General features: G+C 41.0%; 1 protein-coding gene across 1 annotated transcript; it reads right to left on the reverse strand.

Annotated features, from left to right (window-relative positions):
* Positions 1 to 6,174: 6,174 nt before the first annotated feature.
* LOC139327509 (veficolin-1-like) lies at positions 6,175 to 18,425 on the reverse strand. The gene is made up of 8 exons (XM_070957351.1): positions 18,326 to 18,425; positions 16,307 to 16,444; positions 15,146 to 15,208; positions 14,445 to 14,480; positions 13,260 to 13,393; positions 9,204 to 9,333; positions 8,276 to 8,410; positions 6,175 to 6,719 (listed from the first exon to the last, which is right to left on the reverse strand). The coding sequence occupies exons 1-8, from the start codon at positions 18,423 to 18,425 to the stop codon at positions 6,469 to 6,471; spliced, it is 987 nt and encodes a 328-aa protein (XP_070813452.1). The 3' UTR covers positions 6,175 to 6,468.
* Between the last annotated feature and the right edge of the window lie 203 nt (positions 18,426 to 18,628).

The raw sequence follows: 18,628 nt of genomic DNA on the forward strand, positions 1-18,628 counted from the left end.
TACAAAGAAGAGGATTGGATTGATGGGGTAGTATCAGCCTGGACTGATGGGATAGTATATTTTAAAATTTTTAAAACTTTTCATATTTTTGTGTATATTTGTTGATTTTAACAGTTGCTTGGTAAATTGTTGTTGTGAGCCACCCTGAGTCCTTGGAGATAGGGCGGCATACAAATTTTATAAATAAATAAAATAATAAATAAATGAATTGGAATATAGTAATTTAGAAAATAACAAAATAGCTAAGAAGACCTTGGAAGGATTTGGGGTGACTTTTTAAATTATTTAATAACAGGAAAGAAAAGTGAAACTTTCACTTTATAAGATGGAAGATAGAGCTAGAATGACACTTAGTGGTGAAAAAGAAGTATAACACAAATTGGAGCGACCTGGAATAATAGCTGGAATAAGATAAAAAAACAGGTGCAAGACCATAAATATTTTGTAAGAAAAGTGATTTTTTTTTGGAACATATTGAACTTTGTGGATTACAAACATCATCTGACTTGTGCAACTGTTTAATGACTGAGTGAATTGACTTTTTGGACTATTTGGTGATTGGGGAGATTAGAGCTTGGTAGGCCATTTTGGATTTTAATCAGAAGTGGGTTCAGCAGGTTCTGACCAGTTCTGGAGAACCGGTTGTGGGAATTTTGAGTAGTTCGGAAAAACATGGGTAAAAATTCTGATTGGCCCCACCCCATCTATTCTTTGCCCCCCAAAGTCCCAGCTGATTAGGAGGAAATGGGGATTTTGCAGTAACCTTCCCCTGGAGTGGGGTGGGAATGGAGATTTTACAGTATCCTTCCCCTGCCATGCCCAACAAGTCATGCCCAACAAGCCATGCCACGCCCAACAAGCCACGCCCACAGAACCAATAGTAAAAATTTTGAAACCCACCATTGATTATAATCATCATTTGACAAAACAGTTTGAGGGGTGAAAGAAGAAGATCAAAACAATATACATATTCTGGATAAGGCTTTGAATGAGGAAGCTGGATTATAAAAACTGCTGATTTTGAACTGCTCTTTTTTTAGTGGATTTAATACTGGAGGCTATATAAAGCTGACACAAACTTAGAGATAAATTGTAAAGGTGTATTGATGAATTAATTAAGAGGATATATGGTATTGTATGTTATTATATGGTGGTATTAACTATAAGATTGACTGTGGAGGATTGTAGTAGATAAAGGATATTAAGAAACAGTAGGTTGAAGGGGAGCAAGTGGAGGATCAAATAAAAATGAGTGCTCCAAATTTAACTAAAATTGGGGGGAAAGCACCCTCCACACCAACATCTGCTGTGTCTAATCCATTCAATCAGAGATTAATAGAAACAATGGTACAAGAAAAAATGAGTGCTTTTTAAAGAGAAATACAATCTGTACTACAATCAATCCAGGATTTGTGTCAGCACTGACACAATTACTTCACACACAGAGGGAACAAGGAAAAATCATAGTGAAGTGAAAGGCAATTGGGAGGAGATGAAAGAACAGATGCATAACATGCATGTGAGATTAGGGAACTTTCAGCAAATGATAACAAAAGTGAACAAAGAATACAGAAAACAGAGGATAAATCAGAAAAAAACAGAACAAAAAATGATAGAAATAAACCAAAGATTGACACAATCAAATAAAAACCTGGAGGATGCAGTTATAATTTTGGAAATAGAGAAAGCAGCCTACTTCTTCAGATTTCAGAATATGCATGAGGATAAAGAAGATCTTCTGGAAATGATTATAGAGTTGTTAGCTGGTGCCCTAGAGATAGGGAAACAAGAGATGGGGGGGGGGGGGGAAATGATGAAATAGTTAGAATCAATTCGAGCTATGCAAAGAGATACAAGGTCCCCAGGGTGCTTGTTATAGGTGTTCAAGGATCGAGCCCAATAACTCCATTACACAGGTACTCTTTGAATTAGTAATCTTTATTCACAGGTATCTCATTCTTGCAGGTACAACTCTGGAACTGAGACTGGACTGCATGGCTGGACCTTAAGTACTCCCGGGGCGTGGCTAAGGTAAGGAGGGGTCAATGGGTTAGGGTGGACCCTGGGGATTGGCTTGCCCAGCCCCTCTGCCCCCAGTCCAGGATCTGAGGTCAGGCATTTATCTGTGACAGTGCTACATGTGAGATTTATAGAAAAATCAATAAGAGATGCAATATTGAGACGGGTAAGAGAGGACCCACTACAATATAGAGGAAAAGAAATTGTAGTGTTGAAACAGGTCCCTAGGAGGGTAAGAGATTCATGAAAAATATCAATTCTTGACTATTAAACTAATTGAAAGAGAAGTAAGCTTTAGATGGCTGATTCCAAAGGGAATTTTAGTCAATTTGGATGGTAAAAGATACAGATTGGATTCTATAGACAAGGCAACAGAATTTTATGATAGCTATATAGCTTCAACTGAGGGAAAAGAAACTGGAATATAAAAGACAGGAGGAACTGACAGTAGAAGAGAGAACTCCATGATGAGAAGAAGGAGAAACAGAGAAGCCAGAACAGAAGAAGCAAGAGCAAAAGATCAGGGACAGATAAGAACTAGAAGAATAAAACCTACATATAAGTAAAGGAGATGGAGAAGGAAAGTGAAATGTTGTCAATAAATATAAATGGATTGAACTCCCCCATAAAAAGGAAGAACATTTTTACACAATTACAAATGTTAAAAATAGATATAATTTGTCTGCAAGAAACTGATATAAAAAAACAACATTGTAAACTACTGGAATGTCCAAAAATTGAGAAATTTTATTTTTCATTAGCACAACAAAAGAAAAGAGGGGTAGCTTTATATATCAAGGAAACAAATAAACTCCAAAAAATATATGCAGATGAAGAAGGAAGGATCTTAATGGTGGAAATAGTAATGAACCCAAAACAGACACTTTTGATAGCAATATATGCGTCGAATAAGAAGCAAGAAGAATTTTATCAAAAATCACACAAAAATTACAAAATTGCATAAGAAGAAATTAGAAATCGGCTATCAAAATATCTGCTTAGTGGGAGATTTTAATGCAATTGTAGTTGCAAAACTAGAATAAAAGAGTAGTAAAGCAGGAAAAAGGAAAAAAAGATACTTCCTAAGGCATTTTTTTTTAAATGATAGAAGAAATTTGAATAAAAGATATGTGGAGAGAAATGAACACCCACCCAAATAAATATACATTTTATTCAACTAGACATAAATCCTGGTCCAGAATTTATATGATATGGATGTCACCCAAATTAAGAACCAACTTGCAGGAGTTTGAGATAGAAACTAATCTTTGGGCTGACCATAACCTGATGAAAGTAAGTTGGAAAGGAGAAAAGAAAAAGCTGAGAGGGACATTGAATCAATCTATATTAAAAGAGAAAGAATTTATACAAACAATAACAAAATAAATGGAATTTTTCTTCAGAGAAAATAAGAAAGAAGAGACATTATTGCAAAATGTATGGGATACTGCTAAAGCATACATTGGGGGTTAGCCAGGGGTAGGATTCAGCTTGTTTGGACAGGTTCAGGCGAACTGGGTGTTAATTTTAACCTGGTTCGCTGAACCAGTAGTTGCAAGGACTGGCTGACCCTACCCACTCCGCCCCACTCCTCCCAAGAGTTTCCACGCAGTCCGTTTTGGATGCGAGGTAAGTGCAGGGCCCGCATGGAGGCTCTGGGAGATCAAAAAATGGGCCTACTGGAAATCCAAAAATGGGCCTGGTTCCGGCTTCCAGAGGGCCACCAGTGCCCACGAAAGGCCATTTTTGCCCTCCTGGAGGTTCGAAAAGCCCCCCCGCTGTAGTGCAGGAGGCCAAATAGGTGATGACCCCATGGCCATACCCACCCAACAACTGGGCAGTGAATCAGTTGCTAAAAATTTTCTATCCTACCTCTTGGTTAACAATAACCTATATAGTGAGAAAAAACAAAAAAAAAATCAAATGACATTCAGATAAAATTTAAAAAACTTGAATAAGAACTACAAAAAGATCCACAAAAGAAAACACTTAAAAACCAAATGGAAGTAATAAAACAAAAACTGAACTTAATAGAAAAAGAGGAACTGGCACAACAAATTAAAAGGGCAAAACAAAACTATTTTTAAAATACCAATAAACCGGGAAGATGGTTAGCCGATAAATTGAAAAAACAAAAAGAAAATGCTAAGCAAACTACAAAATGAGAAAGGAAATTTATAATTTCAAAATGAGACTAAAAAGAAAATAATTCAAGAATTTTATGAAAAATTATATGATAAAGAAAAAATCTCAGAGGAAAAGGTAATACAAAACTTGGAAAGAGCTAAACTACCAAAAGTGCCTGAAAATATTAGAAAAATGTTAAATGATGGAATTGATGGAGGTGATAAAGAAGCAAAAAAATAACAAGACCCCAGGACCAGATGGATTACTGGCAGAGGTATACAAACACTTACAAGATACATTAAGTATGTTAATGTTAGAGATTTATAATGAGGTACTGTTAGAGGCCAAAATATCAAATACCTGGATAGAAGCAAATATTACCCTAATTCCAAAAAAAGTCTCAGATTGAACACAGGTGAAGAACTATAGACAATATAATTATTAAAAGTGGATTACAAAATATTTGCATCAATAATGGCAGAGAGACTAAAAAGATTCTTAAATGAATTCATCCATTCAGATCAAAAAAGATTCCTACCAAAAAGACAAATAAAAAACAATGTAAGATTCATTTTAGACACACTGGAATATTATGAAACACATTGAGAAAAACAAATGGCATCTTTTTAGATGCGCAGAAAGCATTTGTTAATGTAAAGTGGCAATTTATGATGTAACAGACTGTATGGACTTTGAAGAGAAATTTAAATATTTGATTAAGACAATATATTATAGACAAACAGTAAAAGTAATAGTCAATGGGGATCTTACAGAAAATGTTAATATTAAAAAAGGCACAAGACAAGGATGACTATTGTCTCCATTACTATTTATATTAACATTGGAAGTGTTGAACAGAAATATTACACAAGACCCAGAATAAAAGGTATGGAAATAAAGAAGGAAAAATATAAACTACAAGATTTTGTGAATGATTTGGTATTCATCTTAGAAGAACCTTTGGAAACCAGCCCTAAATTAATGAAAAGAATAGAGGAGTATGGGGAAGTAGCAGGATTGAAAATAAATAAAGAAAAAACCAGAATAATAGTCAAAAATCTTAAAGATATACAAAAAAATTAACTGACAAAAAAGATAGATCAGAGAGTTAAAAAAGTTAAATATTTGGGAATATATCTAACAACGAGATGTGCAACGATAAAAGAAGATAACTATACAAGGCTACTAAATTAAAAATTAATTAGATTTGGAGAAATGGAAAAATTTGCAATTATCAACAGTAGAAAGAATAGTGACTATAAAAATGAATATTTTACTGAAAATACTATTTTTCTTCCAAATGATTCCTATAAAAATAGAGAAAAAATATGTTGATGAGTTAAACAAAATAATTTTAAAATTTATTTGGCAAGGGAAAGAAGCTAGAATAAGAATGAAAATGTTGCAAGAATCTAGAAATAATGGAGGATTTGGGTTACCAAGCATGTATACCAGTGGTGGGTTGCTCCCGGTTCGCACCGGTTTGCAAGAACCGATAGTAAAAATTTATAGTAGTTCGGAGAACCGGTAATAACATTGGCTGGCCATGCCCCTGAACCGGTCCCCAGAAAAATAAAATCTTCTGAAAGGAAAGAAGAATCTGTTCACAGATTGTTAGTTGAACTGTTTCCATTAAAATGCATCTGTCTTGGGTGATATCTATGTTTGGAGAAACACTGTCAAGGTTCAGTTCCTTCCATGCAACATTTTCCCTTCTTTCCAATTAGTTCAAAGTGACATCCTCAGGTTGCAAAGCCTCACACAGCCAGTTCATCAGCTCTAGTGGGTCAATAATGCCCATGTATTCTTTGGCTCTCAGTTTTATGGTGATATGAGGTAGCCTCAGGAATGGGAAGACTTTGTAAGAGTATTAAATATTTCATATAATTGAAAGGGTTATATTAATGTTTTAAGGTTTTTCTGGAATACCCGATACATTTAGGGATGATACAGTAATCAGAATAACTGTTTTGCATTTACACTGTGACGATTTTAGACATTCAATCAAAATTTATTAGGCTACTGGTTTTCCATAAGATAACAGTGGATAACATCTCAAATTGAAGATGCTAAATTCTCATGCAAGAGACAGCTGGGTATCCTCCATCCTCAAACTAGCCTTTTCCTTTTAGATATCTTTAATTCCCAAATGAAGGCATCCCCTCAATTTAATGGTATTTATAAATATATATGGAATATATATTGTTTGGATACCCACTATTTAGTCTTTTTTTTCAGGAACAGAATTCAGGAGGATATTCACATGCTAATAAGTTCATTCAGCAAGTCAGTTGAACAATTCTGAATATATTGATATTTCACCTATTGAGGTCTAATTTTCATGTCCACATATTTGTAAGAATAATGGTGCCCCTTCCCAGCATACCAGTTGATGCCATCAGCATAAGAACTATGTTCTCCTTTGTGATACAGGCCATTCAGGTTGGAAGAGTGGCAGGCACCATACCACCAACCTCCCTTGTGATTCACAGCACAACTTCCGGGTTCATAGACATCATTGTCTTTGTCTTTTGTAGAGAATGCCATGCCTTTATGTCCTGAGAAAGAATCCCCTGAGTGAAGATAATAAGAGGAGAAAGTCAATAATTTATTGTATTGTTGCTTTCAGTGACAGTGCTACAACTGTGAAAAATTTATATTCTCTGCTAGGAAGAATTCAGCAGGAAATAAAAAATAATAGAATGCATAACTTATATGCAGAAATTCCCTACTCAGTCCATCACATTACCAGGTCGGAATTCCTTATACCATTGTTTGCTTAACCATGGTTTATTAAATAAACCCTAATCATGTCACATGCCAAACTATAAACCATGGTTTACAAACATAGCTAGACTTCCTAATATCCTAACTAAAAACCAGCCAACATAGAACAATGTAATAAGATCACCACACACTATTATATGAGAGAGATGTAAATTATTATATTATATATACAAATTATATATATTTAAAATTCTAGATGCAGTTCTGGACCTTACTTATTCATTAATGATTAAAGATTAAAAAATGAGAAAGAATCAAATATATATCACACATGGCACAGTTAGCAGGGAGTCATTTAAAAAAGACAGTATGAAATAAAATATCACAAAATAATAGAAAAGCAACCCTAAGGCCAAATTCAAACCTTTTTCTTCCTGGTGGCAAAGTGCAACACAACAAATTTAGCTCCTTTTATAGATACATGAATCGATTGATCTTTTAACAGAAAATAAATTATTTCTGAATCAGGCCATATACCACTTCACAGTGCTTCACAGCCCTCTCTAAGTGGTTTACAGAGTCAACATATTGCCCCCAACAATCTGGGTTCTCATTTTACTGACTTTGGAAGAATCTAAGGCTGAGTTAATCTTGAGCCGGTTAGAATCGAATTGCCGAACTGCTGGCAGCCAGCAGTCAAGAGAATAAGCCTGCAGTACTGCATTCTAACCACTGCACCACTATAGTTCATAAAAGGGCAGGGCAGCAATACACAGGCAATACAATTACTCTTCATTTAGCAGTTGTCTCAGACAGTGACCATTCACAGTTAAAATAGAGATGAGAAAGTAACTTTGTGACCAATGCCCACATTTATGATTTTGCAGGTCTTCCAAAGCAAAGGAAAGCTGAAGTAACATCATAAGCACAGTTATCGTTTCACTTAGTGACTGCTTTGCTTAACAACTGAATTGTTGGTCCCAATTATGATTGCTAAATGAGGATTATGTGTACATATTCTGATAGCTTCATATGAACACAGACATAATTGTTTCACAAGAAGGACACTTGATTTGTTTAAAGGATGACAGAAATGCACCAAATGTAATATTACACGCAACAGTACCGAAATAATGCATTTTTTCACCATTAGTAATACTGGTAATTCTAAAATTCACTATCAAAAATAATACATTTCTTATGAATAGAAGTGGAAGACAAAACCATAAGGAATGTTTTTTATATTCATATGGTGCCCTGAGGCTTGCTGGACTTGGCTAAAAGCCTTCAGAAAAACACCTGCTGTATATGGCAGATTTTTAACTGTTTTAAAATAATTGTGTTTTATCATCTAATCTATACCAAGGTACTCAAATGAAGAAACAGCCTCTGTATTACTTACCCATGTTGCCATCCAAATAGGAGCCCAACATTAGCTTATAGTTTTCACTTTCATTTGCGATTCTGAAACTGGAATATGTTGCAAAGGTTGTGGAACCGTTGAAATCTTCCACATCAATTCGCAATTGCTGTGTTCCTAAACACCAAAGGCTAGATGTTATTAGAGAATGGATACTGGAGATAAAGAAATCCTTGAAGGGAAGCATATTGATCATTGTAGTAGACTTTCATTCCACAAAGACATAATCACAGGACCACCTTGGCTCAAAAAAGGTTAGTTATCCCCTGCTTGGGTTGGACTAGATAACCTATAAGGTCCCTTCCAACTCTGTTAATCTGTTAATCTGCTTTTCGATGGACATGGCTCACAGTGGAAAAGCAATGATAACTAACAACATGGAGGAACAGAATTACAGGAGCACAAGAGTTGGCCCAGGAAAATTAAGCCACTATCAGAAAGTCAAAACTTTGACCATTTTGCATAATTAGCCAGAAAATCATCCATGCGTTGCCACTTTTTCTTTTGCTTTCACAAAGCCAATATGTTTAATAACTTTCCATCTATATATGGTGAGCAAGGCAGTTAGTTATCAACCGTCTTGGGGGAACCATGCTATATAAAGCTTTGAGAAAAAAAGTTTATTTTCCTCAGATTTCATTTATGAATTTGGAATGTACCATTAATCTTTATGGAAGGAAATGGAAGATAAGTCTTATGAACCGACAAAAACAGATCAGTGTCTTTCTTTTATGCATAAATGTGCCCCTTGATGAAAAAACAGTCTCTGGTAATATTAGAGACAGAATCTGAAAGCACTGATATTCATCTTTCCTTATAAATTAATTCTGATAATGATGAGCATTATCAGCGTAAAAGTATTTAATTTATCAAAATGAGCCTCAGGTAGAAGAGGAGATTTTGGACTTACCAGAACTGGTGAGAAGATGGATCTTATCATTGCCCAACCAGAATTCTGATCTTTGCCTCCCAAATCCTTTCTTGTATGATTCCCAGTTACGGTAGAAATTGACAGAGCCATCTTGCCTCCTCTGGAAGACCTGGTTGAGAGAGAGAATCTGCTTTCTTAATATTATACCATTTCCACTTGGGTCTCTCATACTGGGTTAGTAAGTTCTTACTAGGCTACTGCTTTAAAAGTAAAGCATTGTGGCAGGGTGACTGCATAATTAAAAAGTTGTTTCGAAGCACTACTATCCATGTTGTCTGGACCTAAAATGCAGTATGAAAGACCACCTTTGCCTGCACTCACATTTGGACCCAAAGAAAGGAATCAAGAAAAACTGAGGTGGCATAGGATTGCCTATTTTTTTTTTCTAGAATAAGGATTGCCTTCTCTTCTTTGCACGGCGTGAGGGGTTAGGGTTCCTGCTGAGGAAGGGGCAACCCAAGATCTCCTGAACTCTGCTTCAGGCAGGTAGAAGGGAGATTTCTATAATTTCCTCCAAGCACCTGACAGCAAGGCAAGAAGTAACAGATGGAAACTTATCAAAGAGAGATCCCACCTAGAACTAAGGAGAAATTTCCTGTCAGTGAGAACAATTAATCAGTGGAACAGCTTGCTTTCAAAAGTTGTGGGTGTTCCATCATTAGAGGTTTTTAAGAAGAGACTGGACAGCCATTTATCTGGAATGGCATAGGCTCCTGATGGCGAACCAATGGCACGTGTGCCACAGGTTGCACGTGGAGCCATATTGGTGAGCACGCGAGCGTTTTTCTAGCTCAGCTCCAGCGTGCATGCGCATGCCAGCCAGCTGATTTTTGGGCCTTCTGGGCCCACCGTAAGTCAGGAAACAGGTTGTTTCCAGCCTCCGGAGAGCCTCCGGGGAGAGTGGGGAAGGCCGTTTTCGCCCTCCACAGGCTCCAAGAAAGCCGCTGGAGTCTGGGGAGGGTGAAAAACAGGCCTACCGGGCCCACCATGCCATCACGTGCCAAAAGCGTGGGGAGCGTGGGGGGGTTGTGTGCATATGTGTGAAGGGGGGGCGCATTGAATTATGGGTGTGGACATGCGCGCAACCCCCCGCTCCCCCCGCTTTTGGCACGCGATGGCAAAAAGGTTAACCATCACTGGCATAGGCCATAGGGCCTCCTGCTTGAGCAGGTGGTTGGATTAGAAGCCCTGGAAGGTCCCTTCCAACTCTGTTATTCAGTATTCTGTGCTCTGTACACAGGTTCTCTAACCTGGCCCACTCCAGGTATGCTGGACAGCAACTCTTGACATTCTCAGCCAGCAGGACAAACATCTGGGAATCCTAGATACTGTCACCCCAACAGATCTGGAGGGAGCCAGGTTGGAAAAAGCTGAGTTAGCCTTTGAATATTACTAATGAATTAAAAGGTATTTTCCTGCTTTCATTATGCCATCTATCGGCGAAACGTCTGAGGTGGCTCGAGAGTTCATGGCTTCCATGACGGCCATGGACCTTACTCAGTTAATTCATGACCCCACTCACACAGGCAGACACACTCTGGACTTAGTTTTTGTCTCTGGTCAGTGGTTGAGTGGCCTTGATATAGGGGATATAGCCATCGAACCCTTGTCATGATCTGACCACTTGCTCCTTCGACTGGACTTTCTAACCGCTGCACCCCGCCGCAGGGAGGCGGGACCGACCAGGTGGTTCCGCCCCAGGCGCCTGATGGATCCTGATAGGTTCCAGAGGGAGCTTGGGCCATCCCCTGAGACTCTGGCTCATGACTCGGCTGAAGACCTGGTGGCCGCCTGGGATAGTGCAGCCGCCGGGGCCTTGGACCATGTCGTGCCTTTGCGGCCTCTGACCCGGCACCGAACTCACCTAGCTCCTTGGTTCTCCGAGGAGCTGAAGGAGATGAAGCGCCGGAAAAGATGCCTGGAGAGTAGTTGGAGGACCAGCCGCTCCAAATCCGACCGAACACTGGTGAGGTCTCATATTAAGACCTACCTAGTGGCGATAAAAGCGGCGAAATCTAGCTATTTTGCCGCTCTTATCGCGTCATCAGATAATCGCCCAGCCGCCCTGTTTAGGGTGACTTGCTCCCTCCTCCATCTCGAAGCGCGGGATGACCCCTTGCAGGGTCGAGCTGAGGATTTTGTGCACTATCTGTATGACAAGATCACTCAGATTCGGGAAGGGCTGGCCTCTGACTGGGTATGTCCGGACGGGATGACTGAGGCAGGTCTTGAGAGCGTTATCTGGGAGGGGTTCAATCCTGTGGCTCCCGAGGACATGGACAGGATCCTGGGACGGCTGAACGCGACCACATGTTTATTGGGCCCGTGTCCCTCCTGGTTGGTACTGGCTTCCCGGGAGGTTACACGAGGCTGGCTCCAGAGGATTGTTAACGCTTCTCTGAGTGAGGGGGTCCTGCTGGCCGCTTTAAAAGAAGCGGTGGTGAGTCCCCTCCTCAAGAAGCCCTCTCTGGATCCAGCTGTTTTGGCTAACTATCGTCCAGTCTCCAACCTTCGCTTTGTTGCGAAGGTTGTTGAGAGTGTGGTGGCACAGCAGCTTCCCCGGTACCTAGATGAAGCTGTCTATCTAGACCCACTCCAGTCCGGCTTCCGGCCAGGGCACAGCACAGAAACAGCATTGGTCGCGTTGGTGGATGATCTCTGGAGGGCTCGGGATAGGGGTTGCTCCTCTATCCTGGTCCTGTTAGATCTCTCAGCGGCTTTTGATACCATCGACCATGGTATCATGTTGCACCGGTTGAAGGGGCTGGGGGGGCACTGTTCTGCGGTGGTTCTCCTCCTACCTCTCTGACCGGTCGCAATCTGTGTTGACAGGGGGGCAGCGGTTGACCCTGAGGCACCTTGCTTGTGGGGTGCCACAAGGGTTGGTCCTTTTGCCCCTCCTGTTCAACATTTATGTAAAGCCACTGGGTGAGATCATCCGTGGCTTCGGGATGGAGTTCCATCAGTACGCTGACGACACCCAGCTGTACATCTCCACCCCAGGCCACCCCAACGATGCCCTTGAAGTGATGTCCCAGTGCCTGGAGGCCGTGCGGGCCTGGATGGGGAGAAACAGGCTCCGACTCAACCCTTCCAAGACCGAGTGGCTGTGGCTTCCAGCGTCCCGATATAGCCAGCTGGTGCCATCACTGGCTATTGGGGGCGAATCACTCGCCCCCACAGAGAGGGCTCACAACTTGGGCGTCCTCCTGGATGCACGGCTGTCTTTAGAAGACCATTTGACGGCCGTGGCCAGGGGGGCTTTTTATCAGGTTCGCCTGATACGCCAGTTGCATCCCTTTCTATATCGGGACTCCCTACGCACGGTCACTCAGGCACTCGTCACCTCCCGCCTGGACTACTGCAACGCTCTCTACATGGGGCTCCCCCTGGGGTGCACCCGGAGGCTCCAGCTGGTCCAGAATGCGGCTGCGTGGGGGATTATGGGAGCGACGGGGCACTCCCATGTGACACCTCTCCTGCGCGAGCTGCACTGGCTCCCAGTGGTCTTCTGAGTGCGCTTCAAGGTGTTGATGACCACCTTTAAAGCGCTCCATGGCTTAGGGCTGGGGTATTTACGAGACCGCCTTCTGCCACCAATAGCCTCCCACTGGCCAGTACGCTCGCACAGAGTGGGCCTCCTCAGGGTGCCGTCCGCCAGACAGTGTCGGCTGGCGACCCCCAGGGGGAGAGCCTTCTCTGTGGCGGCGCCCGCCCTCTGGAACAACCTCCCCCCAGAGATACGTACACTATCAGACCTCCGGATTTTTCATCGGGCCCTGAAAACTTATTTATTTCAACTAGCCAGGCTGGCTTGATCCCACAGTTTTGGGTTAAATTTAATTGATTTTAAATTGGCTTTGTTTTAAACTGCGGCCAAAAATATTTAATTATTTTAAACTGTTTTTAAATTTTGTATGTTTTGTTTTTATTCTGGCTGTTCACCGCCCTGAGTCCTGTTGGAGAAGGGCGGTATACAAATTGAAACAAATAAATAAATGTTGGAAGGAAACATCTCTAAGCTCTCTTACTTACCAACCAGCCCCCTCCATCTACTTCCATGTCACAGAAAACCACCATCACTTTCCCTGTGATTGGATAGATGGTGTACCAGCCAGTGAGGGTTTCTCCTTTTTCATGGAGCTCCTTGCAGTTTCTGGCTCTTCCCTCTGAGAGAAGAATGAGGGTTGGGGGGGGGGGGAGAGAGAGAAAAATGTGTGGATCAGTTCAGATTCTCCTTGTTCTGAAAATACCGTATTATTCAGGCTATAAGACATTCCAGACTATAAGATGCACATTAGCTTTAGGGGAGGAAAACAAGAAAAAGAAATCTGCCTGTTTGCTGCAGCATGTTCGCCACCGCCATGGTTTGCCGCCGCCCGTTTGCCGCTGGCCATTCACCGCTGCCCGTTCATTGCGACCTGTTCGATTTGTGATCGGTGGTGAATGGGCAGCAGCAAATGTGCCTTGGTGTTGCCAATAGGTGGCGATGGCGATCCCCGCTGCTTAGATCGGTACTGCATCACACTGATCGTCCATCCCTCTCAAGCAATATTCGCTCTACAGACATTTTCACCCACCTTTATTGGGGGGGAGTGCATCTTATAGTCTGAAAAATACAATTTATGTGGTAGGACAATTACAGGTTTCTATGCAAGAACTTGTCCAATGAAATCACCATAATGTCTATTGTAGGAGAATGGATACAAGTTGGTATGCAATAATATTTAAAAAATTATAGAAAATTAAAGAAAATATTTATTTACTTATTTATTTATAATATTTATATGCCATCCATCTCATATCTAATGGCTCTGAGTGGCTTACAGCATATATATAGGTAGGTAGATCCTTCAAGACCTGAATAAGACATACAGTATTTGAATATGTAGCAGGTTCTCCAAACTAGAGTCATTAATTATCAGGGAGGGGGATCACGGGAGATAGAGTCTAGCATTTTTAGAAGACACAGGTTGGGGAAAGCTGATATGTGCAGATGAAATGCATCACAATGATCCTTAAACTGTGATCAGACAATTTGTACTATTCCAAACATCGATTCTAGGCTGTTCAGGCAGTTTTGCATTTATTATCCTGAGTGATAAAGGTCAAACAAACGGAGATCAAAACAAAGATAAAATCAAGCTGATGGCATTTGTGCCAATTATCTGGAGAAGTTTGAGGTTAATGATTAAGCAAGGGGAGAATGCTTAGATATACCTTCCGGCTGACAGCCTTCTAAGCGGCAGGGTTCCCCTGTGGAAAGTGGAAAAAAAAACTGCTTTTGAGCTGAACAAACTCAGGGCTCCAAGTAAAAGGAAATATGAAGATGAGGACTATTTCACAGTTTCTCCTCAACTTACAACCATTCATTTAATGACCATTTGGAGTTACAAAGGCACTGAAAAAAGTGACTTATGACAACTGTTGCAGCATCTCTGTATTCACACTATCAAAATTCGGAATCTTGGTAATTTGCTCATATTTATAATGGCTGCAGTGTCCCAGAGTCTTGTCAGCACCTTGGCAACTTTCTGACAATCAAATCCACTGGGGAAGCTAGATTTACTTAAGAGTCATCTTACTAACAACTGCAGCAATTCACTTATCAACTGTGACAAGAAAGGTCATAAAATGGGGGAAAACTCACTTAACAACCGTCTTAGCAATGGAAATTTTGGGCTCAATTGTGGTCATGCGTTGAGAACTATCTGTTTATCAACACCTCTCTTTATGCAAGTTTGTTATCTATTTCTTGCCTAGAGGAATAGACAGGTAGAAAATCCACCTGCAAAGAACTTGTCTTGCAGAGTGATCACCAAAGTAGAAGCTTCAGTAAGAATATTTGTTTGGAGGCCAAGAGGCTTTAGGATTTCCATATATCTCCCTCATTAAAAAACGGATCTCTGGAGGTACATTACCTTTGTCTCCTTTGTCTCCCTTTGGTCCAGCTTTTCCAGGTATCCCAGCAGAGCCCTTTCCACCTAAGGAGAACAGAATAAAGCTCCTTAAAGGAACACCTGGAATATACCAAGAATTTTCTAAATCTTTTCTTTGTAAAAAGCAAGACAATCACAGAGGCTTTTATCCATGGGTGAAATCTAAAATTTGTTACTACCAGTTCTGTGGGCATGGCTAGGTGAGGGGGGGGGGTGTAATGTGACTGGGTGGGCGTGGCCAACTTTTTTTTTTAACTTTTAAAAGCATTTGCTTTTTAAAAAAGCTTTTAGATGCCTCTGACAATCAGGCAACTCAGGTGGGATCACCAGAGGCTTTTAAAAGCATTTTTTCCCCTACAACCTCTTCGACTGAAGAGGTTGTAGAAAAAATGCTTTTAGATCCCAGCTGAGCTGCAAGATCATCAGAGGCTTTTTTTTTTTACTTTTAAAAGCATTTTTTCGGCCGAAGAGGTTGTAGAAAAAATGCTTTTAAAAGTAAAAAAACCAGCCTCTGGTGATCGCGCAGCTCAGCTGGGCATGGGGGGTGGGGGCGTGCAGGGATTTTTGCTACCGGTTCTCCGAACCACCAGCCGCCATCGCTACCGGATCGGGTGATCCGGTCCAAACCAGGAGCATTTTACCCCTGCTTTTATCTCTCAGTTTGCAAAGAGAGGGCAACAACCCTTTGATTGTTTTTCAGGTTTTACCCATCTTTCTCAAGCACTGCAAAGACCGTAACACCTTGCTAGGAAAGAACTGATTGATCCCTGGAAAGGAAGAAAGCTAATGGGCATAAGAATAGTTCTTTTAACAAAATGATACAATCCATCCTCCCTAAAAAAGAACTAGAAGTTCCAACTACAGAGGCATTCCCAACTGCTACTATTGAACCACCATCAGTATTTTTAAAATCCTCTTCCTTGCCTGAAATGCAACCTTCCTAGTACAGCACCCTCCCTTCCTAGCTGGAATTTGAGGGGCAGGGCATGTTTTTCATCCCTCTGCCAAGTAACCTTGGTGATGCTTTCTCCAACATCCTTCTAGGGTCTAGACAGTCCAAGCTTTGAGTTTCCTAGTAACAGAGCAAATAAGCTGCTAGATCTGTTTGACATCAATTGACAACAGAAGTAGGCATCAACTTACCTGGGGGCCCCTGAGGTCCTGGCTCACCCTTGGCTCCAGAAAGACCATTTGTTCCTGGCACACCTGGAATTCCAGGTATCCCTGCCTGGCCCTGGAGAACAATCTTGTCACCCCCACATTGTGCTAAGCTCTTCAGCTCTGGAATAGAAGAAAGAGCATAAACAGAATGAGAAACTAGACAGAAGCAGGAAGGTTTTCTCACAGACTGACAAGTCACACTAAATCAAAGTGGCCCTAGTTTGGATGCTAGAAAATCAGGACGATGCAGCAGATAATATTGGATTTCTATCATGGGAAATTCTGGACAAGTTCACTCTTATTTTTTACTGAGCCTTCACAAGCTTTTAAAGCTTATATTTTTCGACCTGCAAGAGGAAGGGTGAGAAGGGCAGAAGAACAATGACATGTACAGGATACTCTTAGGAAACAATCCCTGATATTAACATGTACATACTTTCTTTTCAAATATTCTAGTTGATTACTGTACACACTTAATATAGTGGGAAATCAAGTGTTTCCACAAAAGAGTACTTCAGTGGGAGCCCAGAAAATATTTGTCCTCTAATGAATCCATCTATACATATAAGAATCAGATTTCTTTCTTCTCATTTATATTTTCAAATGTATTCCTAAAAACTGTCAGCTAAATTCTTAGACAATGCACAGGTCATTACATTTAAAAGGACACACACATGTGTCTTTAGTGATTTGTACAGTAGAAATATTAAATCCATAGGTTTAAAAGATTTGATGTTTATTGACAGATTTCACTTAATTTCCACAAAATGTGTAATTAGGCATCTCTTTCCTTGTTGTCTCTGACCTCACCCAGCCTACACAGAATGTTTGCTGTCTGATCTGCAACAAGCAAGCTCAACTGCTTTCTGAGCCAACCGCACTCCCTCCTACCGGTCAATGGCAAAATGCTAAAAAAACAAGGTGGGACTCTATCCTCTTCCATTCTAGTATTTGTTTCTTGCAAAAAGCAGAAAGACAGTGCCCTGTCTCAGTGCTGTGGGCTGTGTAGAAGCTATGTACCAGGGTAACTTTAGTGAGGGGACCCCCAAGGAACTGTTTTTGGCAATGGGGAACTGCAGCAACTCTGGAAAATCTTCAAAACTGCCTTTACTGTGTTTACTCTACACTAGAGTATGAGCTACTTCCAAAGCTGATTGATTCAGCACATGAAGCCCACCTGGAGCCTCTCATGACTACAAGATTAGCTCAGCCTTTATGTGTGAAAGAGGCTTTTGGCACAAAGCTCCCCGTCATCTGATTAGGAGTGTCTTTCAAGTCGTGAAACAGCACATTGTACAGAAAAGAGCAGGCATCTTTTTATAAGGCATACCTTTTTGGCCAAAGACAAACTCCACTGGTCTATTTCTTTCCCCACCCATTAAACCCTTTCCTAGAACGTCTGTAATTTCACTAAAGCTCCTTCTGTGGGTCTGCCAACTTTGCTCCTTGAACATCCATTCCTCCCTCTGGCCAATAACCAAGCAGGAAATGGCTATGAGACAATGCCTTCCACTCACTGTTATATTTGGGTTTCACAGTGAGGAAAAAAATAAAAAACAAAAACCTTGGTAGTACAGTGGTCTAAAGCACCCTGTTATTAAGACCAACTGCCTGCAATTACTGCAGTTCGAATCTCGCCAGGCTCAAGGTTGACTCAGCCTTCCATCCCTTCTAAGGTAGGTAAATTGAGGACCCAGTTGTGGGGGCAATAAGCTGACTTTGTATAAATATACAAAAGGATGAAGGCTATTGCTTAGCACATTGTAAGCTGCCCTGAGTCTCCGGAGAAGGGCGGCATATAAATCAAATTTTAAAAAAACAAAACAAAATTAACCATTGCCGAGAGCTAAACAGCACCTTCCTTAAAGGGAGGGGAAGTCCCAGCAGCTGGAAGGTGAAACGAGAGGGGAGATGAAGTACCCTGCGGTTATGGGAGAAGCTCTCTAGAGCAATCTATCTTAATTAACTGGCTCACCCCAGAAAGGACCAATTGAGACTCACGTGCACAGCAGCTGCTTTCTGTCTCCTCCTGTGTGGATAGTCCCCTCTCTGCAGACAGAGCAATCAGGAATAGGAAGCAAAAACCAATCCAAGTTGTCATCTTGCCTGGGGAACCTAGTTTGCTCTCTTTTAAATATGTCTTTGAACTGGGCTGGGGGTTTAGGTGTTCTTGTATTTATGGCAATGCCTAGGTGTTCTGTAAACAGAGAAATGAGGAAATAATAGAATTTCCTTGCAAAGGTACATGTTGAAAGTCTTCTTTTGCAACACCTGCTTTTGCAAACCTTGGCGCCATTCTGATGG

Source organism: Pituophis catenifer, unplaced genomic scaffold (assembly GCF_029215685.1).
Source record: "Pituophis catenifer annectens isolate HBS135680 unplaced genomic scaffold, rPitCat1.0.hap2 SCAF_1, whole genome shotgun sequence".
NCBI lineage: Eukaryota > Metazoa > Chordata > Lepidosauria > Squamata > Colubridae > Pituophis > Pituophis catenifer.

Excerpts from the sequence above, each read along its gene's own strand:
- LOC139327509 (XM_070957351.1), bottom strand. The coding sequence starts at position 18,425 with ATGACAACTTGGATTGGTTTTTGCTTCCTATTCCTGATTGCTCTGTCT. Across the intron at positions 14,481-15,145 it reads GGGAGACAAAGGAGACAAAG|GGGAACCCTGCCGCTTAGAA; the intron begins GTAATGTACCTC and ends CACTTTCCACAG. Across the intron at positions 13,394-14,444 it reads AGAAGGCTGTCAGCCGGAAG|AGGGAAGAGCCAGAAACTGC; the intron begins GTATATCTAAGC and ends TTCTTCTCTCAG.